This window comes from Cetorhinus maximus, chromosome 21 (assembly GCF_964194155.1).
Source record: "Cetorhinus maximus chromosome 21, sCetMax3.hap1.1, whole genome shotgun sequence".
Lineage (NCBI taxonomy): Eukaryota > Metazoa > Chordata > Chondrichthyes > Lamniformes > Cetorhinidae > Cetorhinus > Cetorhinus maximus.
The window spans coordinates 43,882,339-43,907,652 of record NC_135899.1 but is presented as its reverse complement, the minus strand read 5'-3'; the positions used below and the strand labels follow the sequence as shown (position 1 = coordinate 43,907,652).

Genomic DNA, 25,314 nt, shown 5'->3' with positions numbered 1-25,314 from the left:
ATTGACAGTGACACAACACACACACTGACAGTGACACACACATTGACAGTGAGACATAAACACACTGCCAGTGACACACAAACACATTGACACACACACACACTGACAGTGATGCAAACACACTGACAGTGACACACACACTGACCATGACATATACATGCTGACAGAGACACACTGACAGTGACAGAACATATACCTTGACAGTGACACAACACACGCATTGACAGTGATACATAAACACACTGCCAGTGACACACAAACACATTGACACACACACACTGACAGTGACACAAACACACTGACAGTGACAGAACACACACATTGACAGTGACACAACACACACTGACAGTGACACAAACACTGACCATGACATACACATGCTGACAGAGACACACTGACAGTGACACTACACACACGCTGACAGTGACACACAAATACATTGATACACGCACTGACAGTGGCACACACACTCACACACACACAGTGACACAACAAACACACTAACAGTGACACAACACACTGACAGCAACACACACACTGGCTAGCACACACAGACAGTGACACACTGACAGTGACACAACACACACACATTGGCAGTGACACACAAACACATTGACACATACACACACTGACAGTGATGCACACACACTGACAGGGACAAAACACACACATTGACAGTGACACACACACTCTGACAGTGACGCAACACACATACACTGACAGTGACACAACACAAACACTGACAGTGACACACACATGCTAACCATGATATATGCATACTGACAGAGACACACTGACAGTGACAGAACACATGCATTGACAGTGACACAACACACACACTGACAGTGACACATACACACACCGACAGTGACACATACACACACCGACAGTGACACATACACACACTGCCAGTGGCACACAAACACATTGACACACACACTGACTGTGACACACACACGCATACAGGAGAGGTTCCAGAGGACTGGAGGGCAGCCAATGTGGTACCGTTATTCAAGAAGGGAGGAAGGGATAAACCAGGGAACTACAAGCCAGTCAGTCTGACCTCAGTGGTGGGGAAATTATTGGAAATAATTCTGAGGGACAGAATTAACCTACACTTGGAGAAGCAGGGATTAATCAAGGACAGTCAGCATAGTTTTGTTAAGGTGAGGTCATGTCTGACCAATTTGATTGAATTTTTGGAAGAGGTGACCAGATGTGTGGATGAGGGCAATGCATTTGACGTAGTCTACTTAGACTTCAGCAAGGCTTTTGATAAGGTCCCGCATGGGAGACTGATAATGAAGGTAAGAGCCCATGGGACCCAGGGCAATTTGGCAAATTAGATCCAGAATTGGCTGAGTGGTAGGAAGCAGAGGGTGATGGTTGGGGGGTGTTTTTGTGGATGCCTGTGTCCGGTGGGGTTCCACAGGGATCGGTGTTGGCTCCCTTGCTGTTTGTGGTATATATAAACAATTTAGACTTGAATGTAGGAGGGGTGATCAGTAAGTTCGCGGGTGACACGAAAATTGGTGGGGTGGTAAATAGTGAGGAGGATAGCCTTAGATTACAGGAGGATATAGACAGGCTGGTCAGATGGGCTGATCAGTGGCAAATGGAATTTAATCCAGATAAGTGTGAGGTGGTGCACTTGGGCAGTACAAACAAGGCACGGGAATACACAATGAATGGTAGGACCCTGGGAAGTACTGAGGATCAGAGGGACCTTGGTGTGCATGTCCACCAGTCCCTTAAGGCAGCGAGACAGGTAGATAAGGCGGTTAAGAAGGTATATGGGATACTTGCCTTTATTAGCTGAGGCATAGAATATAAGAGCAGGGAGGTTATGCTGGAACTGTATAAAATGCTGGTTAGGTCACAGCTAGAGTATTGCATGCAGTTCTGGAATCCGCATTATAGGAAGGATGTGATTGCACTAGAGAGAGTGCAGAGGAGATTTACCAGGATGTTGCGTGGGCTGGAGAGTTTTAGTTATGAGGAGAGATTGGATAGACTGGGGTTATTTTCCTTGGAGCAGAGGAGATTGAGGGGGGACATTATTAAATGTGTATTAAATTATGAGGGGCATAGATAGGGTAGACAGGAAGGAACTTTTCCCCTTGGTGGAGGGATCAATAACCAGAGGCCATAGATTTAAGGTAAGGGGCATGAGGTTTAGAGGGGATGTGAGAAAGAATTTTTTCACCCAGAGGGTGGTGGGAATCATGAACTCACTGCCTGAAAGGGTGGTAGAGGCAGGTAACATTTAAGAAGTATTTGGATGTGCACTTGCGATGCCATGGCATACAAGGCTATGGGCCTAGTGCTGGAAAATGAGATTAGAATAGTTAGGTACTTGTTTGACCGGTGCAGACTCGATGGGAAGAAGGGCCTTTTTCTGTGCTGTAGACCTCTATGACTATGACTATAACTCAGACAGTGACACAACACACACACTGACATTGACACAAAACGCACACTGACAGTGACACACACACTGACAGTGACACACACTGACAGTGACACAACACACACACACTGGAGTGGCACACACACTGACAGTGACACAACACACATACTGACAGTGACACAACACACACACTGGCAGTGGCACACAAACACATTGACACACACACACTGCCAGTGACACACATACTGCCAGTGACACAAAACACACACTGACAGTGACAAACAAACTCAGTACTACACACACTGACAGTGACACATAAACAGAGTGACACAAACAGACTGACAGTGAAACACACACTGACAGTGACACACACACACACGAGAAAGTGAGACACACACTGACAGTGACACACAAACTGACAGTGACACATACAGAGTGACACACACACACACAGATACAGTGACAAACACACACACAGGCAGTGACACAAACACAGACAGTGACACACACACAGAGTGACACACACACTGACAGTGACACACACACTGACAGTAACACAACACACACAGACTGGCAGTGACGCACAAAAACATTGACGAACACACACTGACAGTGACACACATACTGACAGTGGCACAACACACACACGCAAACACAAACACAGTGACACAACATGTGACACAACACACACACTGACAGTGACACACAAACACAATGATACATACACTGACAATGACACACACATAGTGACACAAACATAGTGACACACACACACACAAACACACATCGACAGTGACACACACAGTGACAGTGACACAAGCATTGGGACACAGAAACATTGACAGCGACACACACACTGACAGTGATAAAAACATAGTGACACAAACACTGACAGGGACCAGAAACACAGTGACACAGACACACAGTGACACACACACACTGTCAGTGACACAAACACAGTGACACACACTCACTGACAGTGGCAAAAACACAGTGACCCACACACTGACAGTGACACAGAAACACTGACACACACAGAGACAGTGACACACACACTGAAAGTGGCAAAAACATACACCAACAGTGACACCCACACACAGAAAGTGACACACACACTGACAGTGACACACAAACTGACAGTGACACACACACTGACAATGACACAAACATAGTGACACACACACACACATTGACAGTGACACACACAGTGACAGTGACACACACACTGACACACAAACGCAGTGCTACACATACTGACAGTGACACACACACTGAAAGTGGCAAAAACATACACCAACAGTGACACCCACACACAGAAAGTGACACACAAACTGACAGTGACACACACACTGACAATGACACACACATAGTGACACAAACATAGTGACACACACACACACTGTCAGTGACACAAACACAGTGACACAAACTCACTGACAGTGGCGTGCGTGTGCACACACACACTCAGTGATAAACACACACAATGACAGTGACACACACACACACTGATAGTGGCAAAAACACACACTGACAGTGAGACACACACACTGACAGTGACATACAAGGACAGTGCTACACACACTGACAGTGACACATGCACACACTGACAGTGAGACAAAAACTGACAGTGACACACAGACAGTGACACAAACACAGTAACGCACACACACAAATCTTGACACATGCGTGCACGTGCACACACACAGAGTGACAAACACACAGACACAATGACAAACACACACACAGACAGTGACACAAACACAGACAGTGACACACACAGAGTGACACACACACTAACAAACAAAACACATTGACAGTGACACAACACGCACACTGACACACATAAAGACTGACATTGATACACACAGACACAATGACAGTGACACACACAATGACAGTGCAAGTCAGCCAGTGTGTACATGTCACTATCAGTCAGCGACACACACTGACAGTGACACACACACACACTGACAATGACACACAAACATAGTGCTACACACACTGACAGTGACACACAAACACAGTGACACACAGACACACAAACTTAGTGACAAACACACACTGACAGTGAAACACACACTGACAGTGACACACAAACACAGTGCTACACATACTGACAGTGTCACACACACTGAGAGTGGTAAAACACACTGACAGTGACACACACACACACAGAAAGTAACACACAAACTGACAGTGACACACACACACAGAAACTGACACACACACTAGACAGTGACACAGCACACACAGACAGGTAGTGGCACACAAACACGCAGACACAAACACAGTGACACATCCACAAACCTTAACACGTGTGCGTGCATGCACACACACACTCAGTGACAAACACACACAGACAGTGACACAAACAGACAGTGACACACATAGAGAGTGACACACATAGAGAGTGACACACACACACACACACAGAGTGACACATACACTGACAGTGGCACACACTGACAGTGACACAACACACACATACACAATGACACAACACACGCTGACAGTGACACAACACACACTGACAGTGACACACAAACACAGTAACTCAAACACTGACAATGACACACACATAGTGACACAAATCTAGTGACACACACACACACATTGACAGTGACACACACAGTGACACAAACATTGGGACACAGAAACATTGACAGTGACACACACACACTGGCAGTGACAAAAACAGTGACACACACACTGACAGAAACACAGTGACACACACACACTGACAGTGACACAGACACAGTGACAAACACACACACACTGACAGTGACACACACACACTGACAGTGGCAAAAACACACACTGACAGTGAGACACACACACTGACAGTGGAAAAAACACACGCTGACAGTGAGACACACACACTGACAGTGACACACAAACAGTGTTACACATACTGACAGTGACACACACACTGATAGCGGCAAAAACACACACACAGAAAGTGACACACACACTGACAGTGACACAGAAACTGAAAGTGACACACACAGAGTGACACACATACAGTCAGTGACACACAAACACAGTAACACACGCACACAAACCTTGACACATGCACGCGTGCACACACACACACACACACACGGTGACAAACACACACACTGACAGTGACACATACACAGACAGTGACACACATAGAGATGACACACACACACAAACACACACTGACAAACAAACACACTGACAGTGACACACACACTGACAGTGACACACATACACACACACATACACTGGCAGTGGCACACACACACACTGACAGTGACACAAAACACATACACTGACAGTGGCACACAAACACATTGACACACACACTGACGGTGGCACAGACACTGACAGCGTCACACGCACTAACACAGACAGTGGCCCAACACACACATTGACAGTGAGACACACACTCTGACAGTGACATGACACACACACTGACAGTGACACAACACACATTGACATGACACACATGCAATGAAAGTGACACAACACATACACACACAGACAGACAGTGACACAAACACGTTGACAGTGATGCAACATACACACTGATAGTGACACACACACACTGACAATGACACACTGGCAGTGACACAACATATACACTGACAGTGACACACAAACACATTGACACACACACTGGCAGTGGCACACACTGACAGTGACACACACTGACAGTGACACAACACACACATACACAATGACACAACACACACTGACAGTGACACAACACACACTGACAGTGACACACAAACACAGTAACTCAAACACTGACAATGACACAGACATAGTGACACAAATCTATTGACACACACACACACATTGACAGTGACAGTGACACAAACATTGGGACACAGAAACATTGACAGTGACACACACACACTGGCAGTGACAAAAACAGTGACACACACACTGACAGTAACACAGAAACACAGTGACACACACACACTGACAGTGACACAGACACAGTGACACACATTCAGTGACAAACACACACACACTGACAGTGACACACACACACTGACAGTGGCAAAAACACACACTGACAGTGAGACACACACACTGACAGTGGAAAAAACACATGCTGACAGTGAGACACACACACTGACAGTGACACACAAACAGTGTTACACATACTGACAGTGACACACACACTGACAGTGGCAAAAACACACACACACAGAAAGTGACACACACACTGACAGTGACACAGAAATTGAAAGTGACACACAGAGTGACACACATACAGTCAGTGACACACAAACACAGTGACACACAGTAACACACGCACACAAACCTTGACACATGCACGCGTGCACACACACACACACACGGTGACAAACACACACACTGACAGTGACACACACACAGACAGTGACGCACATAGAGATGACACACACACACAAACACACACTGACAAACAAACACACTGACAGTGACACACACACTGACAGTGACACACATACACACACACATACACTGGCAGTGGCACACACACACACACTGACAGTGACACAAAACACACACACTGACAGTGACACACAAACACATTGACACACACACTGACGGTGGCACAGACACTGACAGTGTCACACGCACTAACACGGACAGTGGCACAACACACACATTGGCAGTGAGACACACACTCTGACAGTGACATGACACACACACTGACAGTGACACAACACACACTGACATGACACACATGCAATGAAAGTGACACAACACATACACACACAGACAGACAGTGACACAAACACATTGACAGTGATGCAACACACACACTGATAGTGACACACACACACTGACCATGACACACACACGCTGACAATGACACACTGGCAGTGACACAACACACACACTGACAGTGACACACAAACACATTGACACACACACACTGGCAGTGGCATACACTGACAGTGACACATACTGACAGTGACACAACGCACGCAGTGATGGTGATACATACACAATAACAGTGACACACAAACACAATGACGCACACACTGATAATTACACACACGCAGTGGCAGTGACACAAACATAGTGACACACGCACATTTACAGTGATACACACACAGTTAGTGACACATATACACTGATAGTGACACGCACAGTCAATGACACAGATTCAGTCAGTGACACATATATATTGACAGTGACATACACACTGACAGTGACAGACACACACCCATTGACAGTGACACACACAGTGACAGTGACACAAACATTGTGACACAGTAAAATTGACAGTGACACACACACACTGGCAGTGACAAAAACACAGTGACACACACACTGACAGTAACACAGAAAGTGACAGTGAAACACACTGACAGTGACACAACACACAAGGACAGTGATGGCGATACATACACAATAACTGTGCCACACAAACACAGTGCCACACACACTGACAGTGACACACACATGATAATTACACACACACAGTGACAGTTACACAAACATAGTGACACACACACATTTACAGTGATACACACACAGTTAGTGACACATATACACTGATAGTGACACACACAGTCAATGACACAGATACAGTCAGTGACACATATACATTGACTGACACACGCTGACAGTGACACATACATCGACAGTGACACACACATCGACAGTGACACACACTTTGACAGTGACACACACGTACACTGACAGTGATAAACACACACTGACAGTGACACACACACACTCTCAATGAAACACACTGACAGTGACACACATACACACTGACAGTGGCACTCACAATGACAGTGACACACACACTGATAGTGACATGTACAGACTGACTGACACACACACTGACTGTGACACACATTGACAGTGTCACACATACAGACTGACAGTGACACGCACACACAATGACAGTGACATGTACACACTGACTGACTTGCACAATCAGTGACACATACACTGACAGTGACACACACACTGACAGTGACACACACGTACACCGACAGTGACACATACACTGACAATGACACACATTGACAGTGACACACATTCACACTGACAGTGGGACACACATACTGACAGTGGCACACACAATAACAGTGCCACACACACTCTGACAGTGACACGACACACACTGACAGTGACACACACACACACAATGAAAGTGACACAACACACACAGACAGACAGACAGTGACACATACACATTGACAGTGATGCAACACACACACTGACAGTGACACACACACTAACCATGACACACACACTGACCATGACACACACACGCTGACAATGACACTGACAGTGACACAGCACATACATTGACAGTGACACAACACACACACTGACAGTGACACACAAATACATTGACACACACACTGACAGTGACACACACACACACTGACCATGACACACACATGCTGACAATGACACACTGCCAATGACACAACACATACATTGACAGTGACACAACACACACACTGACAGTGATACAACACACACACACACAGACAGACAGCGACACACACACATTGACAGTGATGCAACACACACACTGGCAGTGACACACACACACTGACCATGACACACTGATAATGACACATACATACATTGACAGTAACACAACACACACACTGACAGTGACACACAAATACATTGACACACACACGCTGACAATGACACACACACGCTGACAATGACACAACACATACATTGACAGTGACACACACACACACACACACACACAAACATTACAGTGACACACACACACGACAGTGACACTTACATCGACATTGAGCTGAACTTTCCCAGAATTGCACAAAGTGCGGTAGCGGGCAGGTAAAATTTAGTCCTACCTGCCAATGAAAATTGCGGGTTTTCATGCCGTATCTTCCCAAGCCCGCCTCATTATTTATTCACTCCCATGAAACATGCTGTTTCCATGGTGGGCTGGCTCTCATTCACCCTGCTGTTGCCATCTTTAAAAGGCAGCCGCCAGCAAAGCGCTCATCACCACCAGCTCACCACCGCTGCCAGAGAGACGTGGTCAGCAAAGGAAAAAAGACTGCAGCCTGACTGCTTCAACGACCAGTCCCTCGAGCGACTGCTGGATGCCATGGAGGCCACCAGGATGTGCTCCATCCCCCATTCTGGCCGCAGGATAAGCAGCAAAGTCACCAAACCGGCTTGGGAGGCGGTGGCCGCGGTGGTCAGCGTGAATGCCCTGCAGAGGAGGACAGCCACCCAGTGCCGCAAAAGGATGAATGATCTCCTCCGTTCCACCAGGGTAAATCACTCTTTTCATCACTCCCAACTCACACACTCACAAACCCATCGCACATCCACAGGGCCCTCACTCACTGCCAGTGCAAGGGACATCACCATTCACTCTCACACACTCACCGTCATTGTCCTCATCCTGTCCATGGGGCCATTCACCACCCACACAGGCCAGGCATACTTATCATCTGGCCCGGCAGGCGTCCAGATACACTCTCCCCATCTCTATCCATGCAGGACAAACTGGCTCACAATAGGAGGGAAAGGACGCAGACAGGCGGAGGGATGCTGGAATTCAAAGTTCTCTCAGAATTTGACACACACACTGACAGTGACACACACACTGACAGTGACACACGCACACACTGATAGTAACAAACACAATGACAGTGACAAACACAGACAGTGACACACGCACACATTGACAATGACAAACATACTGTCACACACACACACACATACGCACACAGTGAAACCCATTGACAGTGACACACACATAGTTAGTGACACATTTATACTGACAGTGACACAAATACAGTCAGTGGCACACACACTCTCTCAGTAAGCTCAGTATCTTAAGAATTATTTTCAAAAATGAACTCTCAGCACTGACCTTGCATCATTTTCAGGACAACCTCAATAATATGCTGATCTCCTGCATCTCGTCCCTGTAGAAAGAAAGAGAAAGTGATGAGGTTGGAGTCTTGTACTCCTGGACTGAGCATAATCTGGCCCACCCTATCTTTACAGTCAGGGCTCACTCATAACCCTTTAATGCTTTATTGCAGAAAAAAATATAATCCATAACCTTAACTTTTCTCTGTGACTTACAACCAGGATATAATTTGCACTTTTTCATGGGTTTTGCATTTAGAAAGAAACTGGCTTTTCTTAAGAGTTTATTTTGCATCAATTAAAATACTCAGTTGCAATACCTCAGTCGGGCTGCTGGTGGCACTGCAGGCATAGCAGGTCAAAAAAAAGCTCAGCATCTCCCTCAACTGGCCATTAATGGCAATGCAACCCCTCATGATAATCTGGGAACGTGAGGTTAGATTTTAGGCCCCCCCACCCAGGGTATTTGAAGGCAGGGATGCTTGGAAAATAAAATGGGTTGCTTGCCCACTGCCTTCCTGCCCACCCCTGAACTGTCTCCCATATCACAATGGTCAACCCCCCCCACTACCCCCCTTCTTGGGCCAACTGAGGCCCTTATGTGGCCAATTACGCATTCCGCCTCAGCCATTATTTTACTTGCGGCAGGGGAAGGCAGAGGCCAGGTGACCAGCCTGACAGCTTTCACTGAGGGGGCTGCTTTTGGGCAGGAAGGGGTGGGGGTAACCTCCTTTGTGAGTGGGGTGGTGGGGGGGGGGGGGGAGGGTGCTCTGTGCCCACCGGAGGTACCCCCTTGTAAGAATATGCCCCCTCCTTTAAGCCTTCCCCAACTCAACCTCTAAAACCTAGTCCTTGGCTGGGCTCACCAGGCCGGCCCATTCTAAATCCCCACAGGATCTATGACACTTCTTCCCCAGGGACTGTCTGTAGTCCCAGCAGTGACTAGTGCTCAAACCTGCCGCTGCAGGGACTACGGTGCTGGTGGGGTGGGGGGGGGCGCGATATGCACCCCAGTAAAATCCAGCCCATGGATCCTTCAGATATTGGATGCAGAATAGAAATATTTCCTAAAATATTTTACAATTGAGTTGTAAAGCAGCTCATCCACTTCACAGTTTAACAGTCGGAATAAGCTAAGTTAATGAGTGTTCCTAAAGACACAACACTGAGACAACCTGAAAAATTCATGGCCACTTCTGTCTCACCAGATGGTCAAACAGCTAAGAAGCTTGAGCTCATTACTAAAAATACTGTAGATACAGAGTAAAGCTCCCTCTACACTGTCCCCATCAAACACTCCCAGGATAGGTACAGCACGGGGTTAGATACAGAGTAAAGCTCCCTCTACACTGTCCCCATCAAACACTCCCAGGACAGGTACGGCACGGGGTTAGATACAGAGTAAAGCTCCCTCTACACTGTCCCCATCAAACACTCCCAGGACAGGTACAGCACAGGGTTAGATACAGAGGAAAGCTCCCTCTACACTGTCCCCATCAAACACTCCCAGGACAGGTACAGCACAGGGTTAGATACAGAGTAAAGCTCCCTCTGCACTGTCCCCATCAAACACTCCCAGGACAGGTACAGCACGGGGTTAGATACAGAGTAAAGCTCCCTCTACACTGTCCCCATCAAACACTCGCAGGGCAGATACAACATGGGGTTAGATAGAGTAAAGCTCCCTCTACACTATCCCCATCAAATGCTCCCAGGACGGGTACAGCACAGGGTTAGATAGAGTAAAGCTCCCTCTACACTATCCCTATCAAACGCTCCCAGGGCAGGTACAGCACGGGGTTAAATACAGAGTAAAGCTCCCTCTATACCGTCCCGATCAAACACTTGCAGGGCAGGTACAGCACGGGGTTAGATAGAGTAAAGCTCCTTCTACACTGTCCCCATCAAACACTCCCAGGGCAGGTACAGCACGGGGTTAGATACAGAGTAAAGCTCCCTCTACACTGTCCCCATCAAACACTCCCAGGGCAGGTACAGCACGGGGTTAGATACAGAGTAAAGCTCCCTCTACACTGTCCCCATCAAACACTCCCAGGGCAGGTACAACACGGGGTTAGATAGAGTAAAGCTCCTTCTACACTGTCCTATCAAATGCTCCCAGGGCAGGAACAGCACAGGGTTAGTTCTGTGCCTTGGGCCCATAAACTTGTAACTTGGTTTAGACACCAAAACATTCGCTCAAAGTGAGAACAGACAGTCATCTCATCAGCCTGGTGTTAATTTGAAGCCGGGTCTAAGAGCTGAAAGGTCAGAGTTCAAACCAGCCCAAACAGCCCTCTCTGATTTTGTTTCTGGAATGAATGTGTGAACCAAGAGAAGGGAGTACCTGGTCATTCGTACAACATCAGCACTTTCAATAAACAAACTGCTTCACCGCTGCCGTGTGTCCACAATCATATTATCAATCACAATCATAACCATTTATATTGTCTCTCCTCATTCTTCCTGCCAAAATGAATCACTTCATATTTCTCTGCGTTAAATTTCATCTGCCACTCGTCCACTAACTCCACCAACCTGTCTTATGTTTTCTTGAAGTTTATCACTATGCTCCTCATGGTTCACCAAGAGGCAGCACTGGGAGATAACAATGATTATTGATTGTGTGTTGTGGGTCTCTGCTTGTTGTACCTGATCCCTAAACCCCGCTCTCCCTTTGGAGACTCTAGCGAGAGATGACTGCCTGTGTAACACTGTGGAGATACCTACAGCGATTCCCTGACGACCTGTTGCTCCAGTAACACCACGTTCTCCATTGGGACCTCGGGGGCCGGGCAATCCAACCCGACCCTGTGCCCCTGGCTCTCCCGGGTTACCAGACGGACCTCGATAGCCTGGCTCCCCAGTTACACCTTGCTGCAGGGAAACAAAACAGGGTTAGACTTCAATGGGCCTGTTGGCAGCATGACTGATAAACCCATCCCATCCCCCCAACCACCTCATACACCTACCCCCACTCCTTCCTCCAACCCTAAACCCAATTTTATCTCCACACAATCCAAACATACCCCAACACACACAGTCCCCCTCCTGACCCCTGCTAGAGATGGCTCTGATTGGACATTGGATGAGGAACAATTCATCCTCTGCTGCGATGCCTCCAATGATCAAATAGTCAATCGCCACTCCATGGCCGGGCTCCCCGCAGCTCTCAGGGTCTATGGCCTTTCACATAAGGTGCAGCCACAAGGACTGAGATAGAGTTATTAACAGTTCGCACTTCAGTTACAATAAGGGAGCTAGACTTTATAAACCTGTCCAAGAAAACATCAGAGTAAATATTAACATTCCATAAAATTGGTTTTTAGAACAGTACCCAAGGCTTTGGATTGTAATCAGACTGACCTGTCCCTTCACTCCAGGCTCTCCTGAGTCTCCCTGTGAGGATAGAGAGAAAATGTTGGTCGTTCAAGTTAAATCATTCAACAAAGGCACCAAACAGATAGACACCAAACTGCAGCCGGACTGGACACAACCCTGGGTGTTTTAGAGGTGTCAGATTTCTCTAATCCATCCCTAGCTTGGTCTCTAAGTTTAATTAGTGTATTGTGAGAACGCTGACAGCTGGGTTCAGTCTTCCTGAGTCCTCCAAAGGGTCCAAACCTGGCCACAGAGGTGGCCTGCTACCCAGGAGCAGAGTATTTGAGGAGGAGTGTTTTCTTACAAGTCTCCTCTCTGCCAACGTGGCCATTCCAAAACTCTGGGCCTTGATCCAGGGTCTGAGCTTGGTGCAGGGTCCCTGGGCTGAATGCAGGGTCCCTGGACCTGGGGCTTGATACTGGGTCATTGGGCTTTCTGCTTCACTACACCTGCACAGTGGAGCTGGTTCCCTGATACCCTGGTCTGCCAGCCTGCTCTTCTGATTATTACACGGTTAATTCACACTGAGAAATAAATCCTTTCAAACCGTATGTCCCTCATTGGATGGGAGTTTGAGACCTCAGGGATCCTGACAGAGGCCTAGCCTAGGATTGTCCTGAAAAATAAAACGGACAAATCCTTAGGGACTGATCAGTTCCTAGGCCTGGCCCTGAGCTGTCACGTCATTTACCACCTGAGGGACAAGGGGACAATTGAGACACTCTTTGCGACATTTTTCATGTAGTTCAGGTGAGGCACAAGTTGCCACCAGCCAGAGTGAAAGTTTGATTTCACCATCACCGCAGTCTGCTTCCTGGGGTTAGCAGAGATGGGGGTAAGGCGGGTGTACACATCAGCAGTGCTTCAGAACAAAAGGCAATTACTCCATGGCTCAGAAATCAAGCATGCTGTAAACTTTGAATGTTTGTCTTGAATCCACGTGTAGGATCCCTGGGTCTTACCTTTTCACCTTTATCACCGTCCAATCCTTCCACTCCAGGGTCACCCTACAAGCAGCAATGCAAACAATCATATTGATTGAGTCAAATCACACCAACCAGTTCTTTACAGTGTTAGGATGAGCAAAGGTCAGGAAGATATCAGTTTCCCTCTCCCAACCACACACACAGAGACACATAGCACAAATAGCCAAACACAGACAACAACAGCTTGTATTTAATGTAGGAAAACATCCCAAAACACTTCACAATGACACCGAGCAACATGAGAAAGCAGGGCAGCTGATCAAAAGCTTGATCAAAGAGGTAGGTTTTAAGGAGCGTCTTAAAGGAGGAAAGAGAGATCGAGAGGCAAAGAGGTTTAGGAAGGGAATCCCAGAATTTAGGGCTCAGCCACCAATGGTGGAGCAATTAAAATTTAGTAATGAGTAAATGGAAAATCTTACTTCACCAACCTTACTGAAATTTTTGAGGAGGTAATAGAGAGAGTACACAATAGTAATGTAGTATATGTAATTTATCTGGATATTCAAAAGGCCTTTGACAAGGTGCCCCATAATCAACTAATGAATAAAGTCAGAGAATGTGGAGTCAGGGGAGAAGTGGCAGAATGGATTGCTAGCTGGCTTTAATACAGAAAGCCAGTAAAGAGTCGTTATGGGAGAAGGTGGGAAGTGGTTTTCCATAAGGGTCAGTGCTGGGACCACTGCTGTTCACAATTTACAGTAACCATTTGGACTCTGGAATCAAAAACACAACTTCTAAATTTGTGGATGATACCAAATTGTGGGTGGGGGGATGGTCAATACTGAGGAGAACTGCAACAAGAGATTAATAAACTTGAAGAATGGGCAAATAATTGGCAAATGAAATTCAACACAAATGTGAGATAGTGCAGGTTGGTGGGAGGAATAGGGAGGTCACATTACTTGGAAGGTGAGAGTGTAGGTGGGGTACAGGAACAGAGGGATGTCGGAGTACAAACACATTAATCACTAAAAGTTGCCCCATAGGCTAACAAGGCTGTAAAAAGTCAAATCAGCCACTAAGTTTTATTTCTAGAGGAAGTTACTGGGAGCAGCTCTGGGCACCACACCTAAAGAAGGATAGACTGACCTTGGAGCGGGTGCAGCGTAGATTCTCCAGAATAACAGCTAAGGCTGGATTTAATGGGGTGCTATGGTCCCCCTGCACCCAGCTGAAAGGTTGGCAGAGAAATCCGCCCCCACTCTGGACAGCTGCCCACATCCATTTAACAGATGGCTGGCCATTAATTGGCTTGAGACAGGACTTCAACTCCTCAGCAACAGGAAATCCCACCTCAGAGAGCTGTCAGCCAAATAGAGGCCATCGACTCTCTCGTACCCGTAACATTACTGGGAACATTGGCCACTACCTGTATGCAGTAAGGAACTGCAGGAAGGTTAGTTTAGGCTGGCAGACCCCAGCAAGGGGGAAGGAGGCATTAATTGCCAACTTAAGGGTCTCAAAATTGGCTCAAGGGTAGGTATTGAATCCAGTGGGAGCCATGCTTGTTGCTGGTAAAACTGCAGGTAGATAGGCAGCAGATATGGCACCCACTGGAGTTTATGTATCTCCTTGTCTTCAACCCCACCGGTAGGGAAGCGTTAATTCCAGCCACCGGATACCAAGAGTTAAATTATGAGGAAAGATCACAGAAACTAAGATTTGCAATCACTGGAATTTAGAAGATTGAGGGACAATTTGGTCAAAATTTTTGAGATATTAAGAAGAATGGATTGAGAGGGTAGGGGATAGAGAGGAAATAGTCCCATTGGTTGGGGAGTCTAGATCCAGGTGGGGGAAAAGCCCAGAAAATTTCAAGAGTGAAATTAGGAAACAATTTTTCACACAAAGGTTGGTAAAAGTTTGAAATCCTCTCCTGCAAAAGGAAAATGATGCTGAATCAATTGTTAATTTTAAATCTGAGACTGATAGATTTTCATTCTCCAAAGGTATTAAGGGATATGGGACAAAGGCTGCTACAGTATTTGGAGTTAGATCACAGATCAGGCATGATCTCATTGAATAGCGGAACAGGTTTGAGTTCCTTTCTGGTCCAGCGGTGGTGCTAGTGTCCCATGAAATAGAACCCCTCTTACCCATAGCACTTCTTAGGGCCATGTGTTCACCTCCATAATCTGCCATCCCCAATGCCAATTTGCAAGTGCTTTGGGTAATAATCCACAGATTGTAACTCTTGAGGTCCTGTTCTTTAATTTAGCTCATAGTTCCTAGTACTGTCCAAATAGGACCTCTTGCCTACTCTTCCCTATGTTGTTGGTTTCAACATGGACCATGGACAGCTAGATCCACCCCTCCCAGCTGTGAGAAAATGACCTGAACCCAGGCAGCGAGTAGGCAAACAACATTCTGAATGTGCCGTTGTAGTTTCCAAGAACAATATCTATCCCTCAGACTATCCCATCCCCTATAACTACCACTACCACGTTGCTCTTCACTCCCCCTAACTGAAAGGCCTCCAGTACCACAGTACCATGCACAGTTTGCTTATCAGCTTGCAGACTTTGCCCCCATACACACAGACAGCAAGAACCTTGTACCTGTTGGATAAGGACAAAGGCTGAGGCTCTACCAGCACAGCACCTGGGATCCTTTACCTGCTTGAGTCACAGTCACACCCTTCTGTCCCTGACCACTAACCAGACCCATACCCTCTCCTTAGCTTAAGGGGTGTGGCTGTCTCCTGGATCAGTGTCCAGGTAACTCTCCCCCCTCCCTGTTCCCCCACAATGTCTGCAGTTCAGATTTCAGTTCACCAAATCTGAGCTGATGTTCCTTGAGCTGCAGATACTTACTGCAGATGTGCTCATCCGGACTGCGATACTTTCCACGAACTTTCGTATGTTGCAGTTTCGTAACACACCTGCACTGCCATCCCTATATAACCCTGTTTTATTTATTTAATTATTAATCTGTGAATTTAATCAACTGATCTTATATTTTTTAGCATTTAAAGTAATTAATGATCCACTTTAAGTTGCAGGTCGATTCAATTTGATGTTCACCTGTAGATTTACCCATGCTACCCTTCCTTGTGCTGTGATATAACTGTGTAATTTCTCCAGTACTGTTCTGGGTCTTGCCCTTCTCTTAGATTTTGGGACTATTTGTTTATTTAAAGGACACTATATCTTAATATTTAGATAAATGATTAAATTAACTTCCTAGCTCTGATTCCTTAGCCCTCACTGCTCCTTGCCGGATGTGACTATGATGTCCCTTTTTGAGTTTGCCCCTGCCTGGTATCAGCTGCTGCTCACCCCCCACCCCCCTGCTCCTTTTGAACACTTCCTGCCTGGAGTTCTTGCCCTTTTAATCAGCTGCTGCTCACTGCTTCCACTCCTTTCCAATCCCTGGTGTCTGAGGTTCTCCTCTTTATAATCCAAACAGAAACTCTCACACACAAAGACAGACTCATACAAAAGGATGCACACAGGCAAAGACACACACACACACTCATAGAAATATACACAGAAATGCAGGCATAAAGATACATGGACAGAAAAACAGACATGAACACATCTGCAAAGACACACCGAGACATAAACACACACACAGCACAATTCAATCATATAAAATCAGGTACTTACAAAACCACCCTTGGGTCCTGTTTTGCCTTGGAATCCCTGGAGACAGAGTGGAAAGAAAGTCTGGGATTAGAGCTGTTTACCTTTGCACTGAATTGGAGCCAGACCTATCTGACATTCCATTCTCCAACGAAAAGAGTGAGAGTTACTTCTCCCAAGCCCTGTTCCTACCATCATGCTGATGAAACTTGGGCTCCTGTACACAACGAGAGCACGCCTGTGTAATGAGTGCCAAAATTGTACAACATTGAGCATAGAATCCTATTGCTTACCTTATCTCCTTTAAATCCAGGGATACCCTGAGGCCCTGGGATTCCAGTGGGACCTCGTTCTCCTTTAGTGCCCTAAAACAAGGCAAATATTGATTTAAAAATGTGAATGAAGCAACAAAATGTGCAACAATACCATCAATGCTCTCTCCAAATAAACCTCTGTTCTACATTGGCTATGATCTGTGCTAACCATATGGTCTGAGGTGTCATTATCACTTGTCTCCTTGGTAACTGGCATGTTCCTATGTGCAGGGATCAGGTGAACCAGATATTCAGTTGCTTTCTGGCAGGCACATTCAAGAGCTGACATGGATATGATGAGCCGAATGGCCTCCTTCTATGCCCTAGTGACTCCATGGGCTGGATTTTTGCAGACTCGGAGAGACTTGGCTGACCTCTAAGAATGGCGGTCGGGACCCGATTCAGCGATTTTCTATCCCATTTCCGATTTTCAGGAGTGCCTTTTATGGGTACGGGGCTGGTTCAGGTGGCAAGCCCATACCCTGCGTTCCTGGCCTGGCCAATTCCATTGTGGGGATAGGTATGTCCTAGTCCTCTGCAATTTTCATGCAGTCAGGCCAGCTTCTCAAAGAGTCGTGGCTTGCCACACCTCTGGTAGGTTCTCCTCATGCCTCGCATACCAAGGCATGCCCGCCAAACAATCCCTATGACTCCTCATGCCCCTGATGCAAAGGTATACCCCCCCGCCCCCTATGGCTCCCCACGCCAAGGTATACTCCCCATCCATCCCCTATGGCTCCCCCATGCCAAGATATGTCCCTCCACCCAATCCCTTTGGCCCCTCATGCCACCATGTCAAGAATGCCTCCCCGCCCACACCCTACATGCCCAAGGTATGCCTCCCATCTACCCCCAATGGCATCTCATTTCAAACTATGATACTTTCATGCCCATTCACTCACTATGCACTGTATAGTAGCAATGAACCCGATAATGACGATAGGATGTGTAATTATGACTCATTATGCATTCTTGGCTAAGAGCCCAGACATCCATTAGAGTACTGAACCACTTGATCTCCAAGGAAACCGCTGCTTGATTGACAGCTCTAGCTCTCTGATCTATGCTGTCAATTTTCCAATGTTTATTTACACAAGGTAAAGAGGTTTCAAGTGCCTGCAGTTTGTGCTACTGATACTTTAAAAGATCTGGGTGATTAACACCTTTATTAGCCTGTAGTAAAACGGAGTTTTTTTAACAAAATGGAAATTTATCAATGAATGACTGTTTTTTAAAATGGTTTTCTTTACATGCCTTGCCATGGGGGGCATTGTTGGCCATAGGGGGTGGGTGGGGGCATGCCTTGCCATGGGGGTGCATGAGCAACTACAAGAGTTGGTTGGGGGACATAGCTTGGCATGGATGGTATGAGGGGCCATGGGAGGTGAGTAGAGGACATGAAATGGTGTGGATAGTGAGTGGCGGGTGTGTAGGGGGTGAAAGGGTGTGAGGGGTGAAGGCTGGAGGGCCTTTCTGTTTTTATTATAACTGGGTCAAAGTCCCACAGCACCAAGGTGGTCCTGTTAAACGGCCCGCCCCCTCACCCGGCATCTCCTGTTGCTGCCACCGAACCGCAGCCCACACCCACTCCCTGGGCTGAAAAGCCCAATTTTGCAGGCACTTTCTCCCAAGGTGGGCAGGCTGAGCCGAGAATTTCCCGAACTCCCACTCGAGGATAACAATCCAGCCCCATGACTGACCATCGACACCCTCCCACCATTCCTCATATTGATCATCGACACCCTCCCAACATTCCTCACACTGACTGTCCACACCCTCTCACCATTCCTCACACTGACCATCAACACCCATCCCAACATTCCTCACACTGACGGTCAACACCCTGCCAACATTCCTCATACTGACCGTCAACACCCTCCCAACATTCCTCACACTGACCGTCAACACCCTCCAAATATTCCTAACACTGACCGCCAATACCCGTCCCAACATTCCTCACACTGACCATCAACATCTTCCCAACATTCCTCGCACTGACCGTCCACACCCGAACAACATTCCTCACACTGACCATCAACCCCCTCCCAACATTCCTCACACTGACCGTCAACATCCTCCTAACATTCCTCACACTGATCATCAACCCCCTCCCAACATTCCCAACACTGACCGTCAACACCCTCCCAACATTCCACACACTGACCGTCAACCCCCTCCCAACATTCCACACACTGACCGTCAACCCCCTCCCAACATTCCTCACACTGACTGTCAACACCCTCCCAACATTCCCAACACTGACCGTCAACACCCTCTCAACATTCCTCACACTGACTGTCAACCCCCTCCCAACATTCCCAACACTGACCGTCAACACCCTCCCAACATTCCACATACTGACCGTCAACCCCCTCCCAACATTCCTCACACTGACTGTCAACACCCTCCCAACATTCCCAACACTGACCGTCAACACCCTCTCAACATTCCTCACACTGACTGTCAACCCCCTCCCAACATTCCCAACACTGACCGTCAACACCCTCCCAACATTCCACACACTGACCGTCAACCCCCTCCCAACATTCCTCACACTGACTGTCAACACCCTCCCAACATTCCCAACACTGACCGTCAACACCCTCTCAACATTCCTCACACTGACTGTCAACCCCCTCCCAACATTCCACACACTGACCGTCAACCCTCTCCCAACATTCCTCACACTGACTGTCAACACCCTCCCAACATTCCTCACATCAGTGGGACCTGCTCTGAAATCAGATTCACCCAGAGATCTCCAGTGAATGAGTCCCACACCACCTCTCACAGGAGTGAAAGCTGATGCATCAGATAGCACCTGTATCCAAGATTGAAATTCTCTGCAGCAGTGAAGCACTTTAACCTCCAACCACTGTGGTTGTATTACAGTAATGTCAACTCCACCACCTCATAAATTAGGCTCTTAAATAAAAAAATCAAGAGATTTGGTTTGGCATAAAGAGCATAAGTTGCTAACTTTTTTTCAATCTACATATAGACTGGGAAAACCAAATTAGCAATAAACTATGGCAAATGAATTCCTGGAGTATGTACAAGGTGGTTTTTTAGACCAGTATGTCGAGGAACCAACTAGGGAACAGGCTATCCTCGATTTGGTATTTGTGCAATGAGGAGGGTTTAATTAATAACCTTAATGTGCGGGGTCCTTTAGGGAATAGTGATGACTTGGTAGAATTCTTCATTAGGATGGAAAGTGAAGTAGTCTGATCTGCAACTGGGGTCCTAAATCTTAACAAAGGAAACGACAAAGGTACGAGGCACGAGTTAGTTAAGATAGATTAGGGAACTTCATTAAAAGGCATGACAGTGGATAGACAATGGCTAATATTTAAGGAATGAATATATGCATTGCAACAGTTATACATTCCTTTCTGGCGCAAAAACAAAACAGGAAAAGCGGCCCAACCATGGATAACAAAATAAATTAAGAATACTATTAGATCCAAAGAGAAGTCATATAAAGTTGCTGGAAAAAGTAGCACACCTGAGGATTGGTAGCAGTTTATAATTCAGCAAAGGAGAACCAAGAGATTGACTGAGAGGGGAAAAATAGAGTATGAGAGTAAACTTTGCAAGGAATATAAAAGCAGACTGTAAAAGCATCTATAAGTATGTAAAAATAAAATGATCAGTGAAGACAAAAATAGGTCCCTTACAGTCTGCTTTGGGAGAATTTATAATAGAGAACAAGGAGATGGCAGAGCAATTAAACAAATACTTTAGCTCTGTTTTCACAAAGGAAGACACAAATAACTTCCCAGAAATGCTAGGGCACCAAGGGTCTAGTGAGAAGGAGGAATTGAAGGAAATTGGTATTACTAAAACAGAAAAATTAATGAGACTGAAAGCCGATAAATCCCAGGGCCTGATAATCTACACCCCAGGATACTGAAGGTAGTGGTCATGGAAATAGTGGATGTGTTGGTTGTCATCTTCCAAAATTCTGTAGATTCTGGAATGGTCCTGGCAGATTGGAGCGTGGCAAATGTAACTCCATTATTTAAAAAAGGGAGGGAGAAAACAGTGAATTATAGACCAGTTAGTCTAACCTCAGTAGTGGGGAAAATGCTAGAGTCCATTATAAAGGATGTGATAACAGGATACTTAGAAAATATCAACGGGATTAGACAAAGTCAACATGGATTTATGAAAGGAAAATCATGTTTGACTAACCTACTGGAGTTTTTTGAGGACATAACTAGCAGAATAGATAAAGGAGAACCAGTGGATGTGGTGTTTGTGGATTTTCAGAAAGCTTTTGATAAAGTCCCACATAAGAGGTTAATGTGTAAAATTAAAGTACATAGGATTGGGGGTAATATATTGGCATGGACTGAGAATTGGTTAGCAGACAGGAAACAGAGAGTAGGAATAAATGGGTCTCTGTCAGAGTGATGGGCAGTGATTACTGGGGTGCCGCAGGGATCAGTGCTTGGGCCCCAGCTATTCACAGTATATATCAATGATTTGCATGTGGGAACCAAATGTACTATTTCCAAGTTTACTGACAACACAAAACTTGGTGGGAATGTGAGCGGTGAGGAGAGTCTTTAGAGGCTTCAAGGCGATTTAGACAGGTTGATGAGTGGGTAAATACATGGCAGATGCAGTATAACATGGATAGTGTGAAATTATCCACTTTGGTAGGAAAAACAGAATGGCAGAGGATTATTTAAATGGTGATAGATTGGGAAATGTTGATGTACAAAGGGATCTGAATGTCCTTGGACACCAATCACTGAAAGCAAGCATGCAGGTGCAGCAAGCAGTTAAGAAGGCAAATGGCATGTTGGCCTTCACTGCGAGAGGACTTGAGTACAGGAGGAATAAAGGATGTCTTACTGAGGTGTACAGGGCCTTGGTGAGACCACACCTGGAGTATTGTGTGTAGTTTTAGTCTCCTTACTGAAGAATGGATATACTTGCCATAGAGGGAGTGCAGCGAAAGTTCACAGACTGATTCTTTGGATGGCAGGATTGTCATATGAGGGGAGATTGGGCTGACTAGGCCCGTATTCACTGGAGTTTAGAAGAATGAGATTGGATCTCATTTAAACATATAACATTCTGACAAGGATGGACAGACTGAATGCAGGAATGATATTTCCTCTGGCTGGAGGCTCTAGAATAAGGGGGTCACAGACACAGGATACAGGGTAGACCATTTAGGACTGAATGAGGAGAAACTTCTTCACTCAGAGAGTGGCGAACCTGGGGAATTTTCTACCAAAGAGGGCTGTGGAGGCCAAGTCACTGAATATAGTTAAGAAGGAAATAGATGGATTTCTGGACTCCTAAGGCGTCAAGGGGTATGGAGTATAGCGCAGGAGTACAGCGTTGAGATAGAGGAACAGCCATGATCATATTGAATGGTGGAGCAGGCTTGAAGGGCCAAATTATCTATTCCTGCTCCTATTTTCTATGTTTCAAGCATAAACCTATATCGACTGACTGCTGGTTTACAAATTGCATTAGTGGTTCATTTAATCTTGAACAAGTTCATATGAAACCACACTTAGTCCTGCTGTTTCCTATTTAAAGCAGAGATTTGCAAGCACAACACTTCCCATTTCATTTTCTTCCTGCTTCCATTCCAGACTAAAGACTGATTAACATTCCCATTAAGGAAGGAAATTCAGTCCCAAGCTTTTATATGTATTTGCTCTGTAGTTTTGGTATTTGGAGACTGGGAGTTGATTGGCTCTGTAGGTTATCATTGATAAAACACTCTCCCTTATCCTGTCTGCTGATTTGGAGACACAGATTGCCGTGGCGCCATGATTCTATTGTTGGGTAAAAGCAAAATACTGACATCTTTGGCAGTCTCTTCTTGGCCTCCACCTATCACTGGCCCCCGATCGAGCTCTCCTGTCCCACCCCCTTCTACCAGCTTATATTTCATCTCATTTCTATATATCTTAGATCTGTTGAAGGGTCATACGGACTCGAAACATTAACTGTATCCCTCTCCGCAGATGCTGTCAGACCTGCTGAGTTTTTCCAGTATTTTTGTTTTAATTCTATTGTTGGGGTTCAGTCATAGATTTTACAATGTAACCACAGGAAGCCAAGGTACAAATCTCACTCTCCTATCATGAGAACTGTAAAAGCCAAACATATAAGCATGTTTAATTGTAAATTGAGAGCTGATGACAGCATCAAGACTCAGGACAAACTAGGTCTCCAGTGCTATTGGGTCTCTTAAATCCAATGCCATCAATGATCCTCTACCCCCATCAATATAAACCATCCTAATAACAGAAAATCAGATTTTTAAAAAGAGAAATAACACTGAGATGACCATGCTTTAACTAAAATTTAGTCACCTGGACACTATGTGTCCTTGTGTTTAGATGAATATTTTAGTAAGAAAGTCATATTCAGTATTTTGCCATTTTTAAATTATAGAAGTGGAGTCCAAATAAATGAAATAAAACAAAAAATGCTGGAAATATTTAACAGGTCAGGCAGCATCATAGAGAGAGAAACCGAGTTAACATTACAGGTCACGTAAACACTGTTTCTTCCAGCCTGACTTGCTGATTGCAACATTTTCTGCTTGTATTTCAGATTTCCAGCATCTGCAGTGTTCTGCTTTTCAAATCTAATGAATTTCATAAAAAAAATGAGTTATAAATCAATCTACACTATACAATTTTCTATTATATCTGATAGAATATATCTACTATATATTTTACCTAATGTGAATGTAACTAGCTTCATATTATGCATATTTTATGCAAATTTGG

At 45.8% G+C, this 25,314-nt stretch overlaps 1 protein-coding gene across 1 annotated transcript in view; it reads right to left on the bottom strand.

Annotated features, from left to right (window-relative positions):
* col9a2 (procollagen, type IX, alpha 2) overlaps positions 1–25,314 on the bottom strand; it is a 173,372-nt gene that overhangs the window by 20,647 nt on the left and 127,411 nt on the right. The window contains exons 24-29 of the mRNA XM_078566890.1: positions 18,521–18,592; positions 18,252–18,287; positions 14,620–14,664; positions 13,643–13,675; positions 13,007–13,153; positions 10,275–10,329 (exon numbers count right to left, since the gene is read on the bottom strand). Of these exons, the coding sequence (XP_078423016.1) occupies positions 10,275–10,329; positions 13,007–13,153; positions 13,643–13,675; positions 14,620–14,664; positions 18,252–18,287; positions 18,521–18,592 (388 nt within the window). The remainder of the gene's footprint in view (positions 1–10,274; positions 10,330–13,006; positions 13,154–13,642; positions 13,676–14,619; positions 14,665–18,251; positions 18,288–18,520; positions 18,593–25,314) is intronic.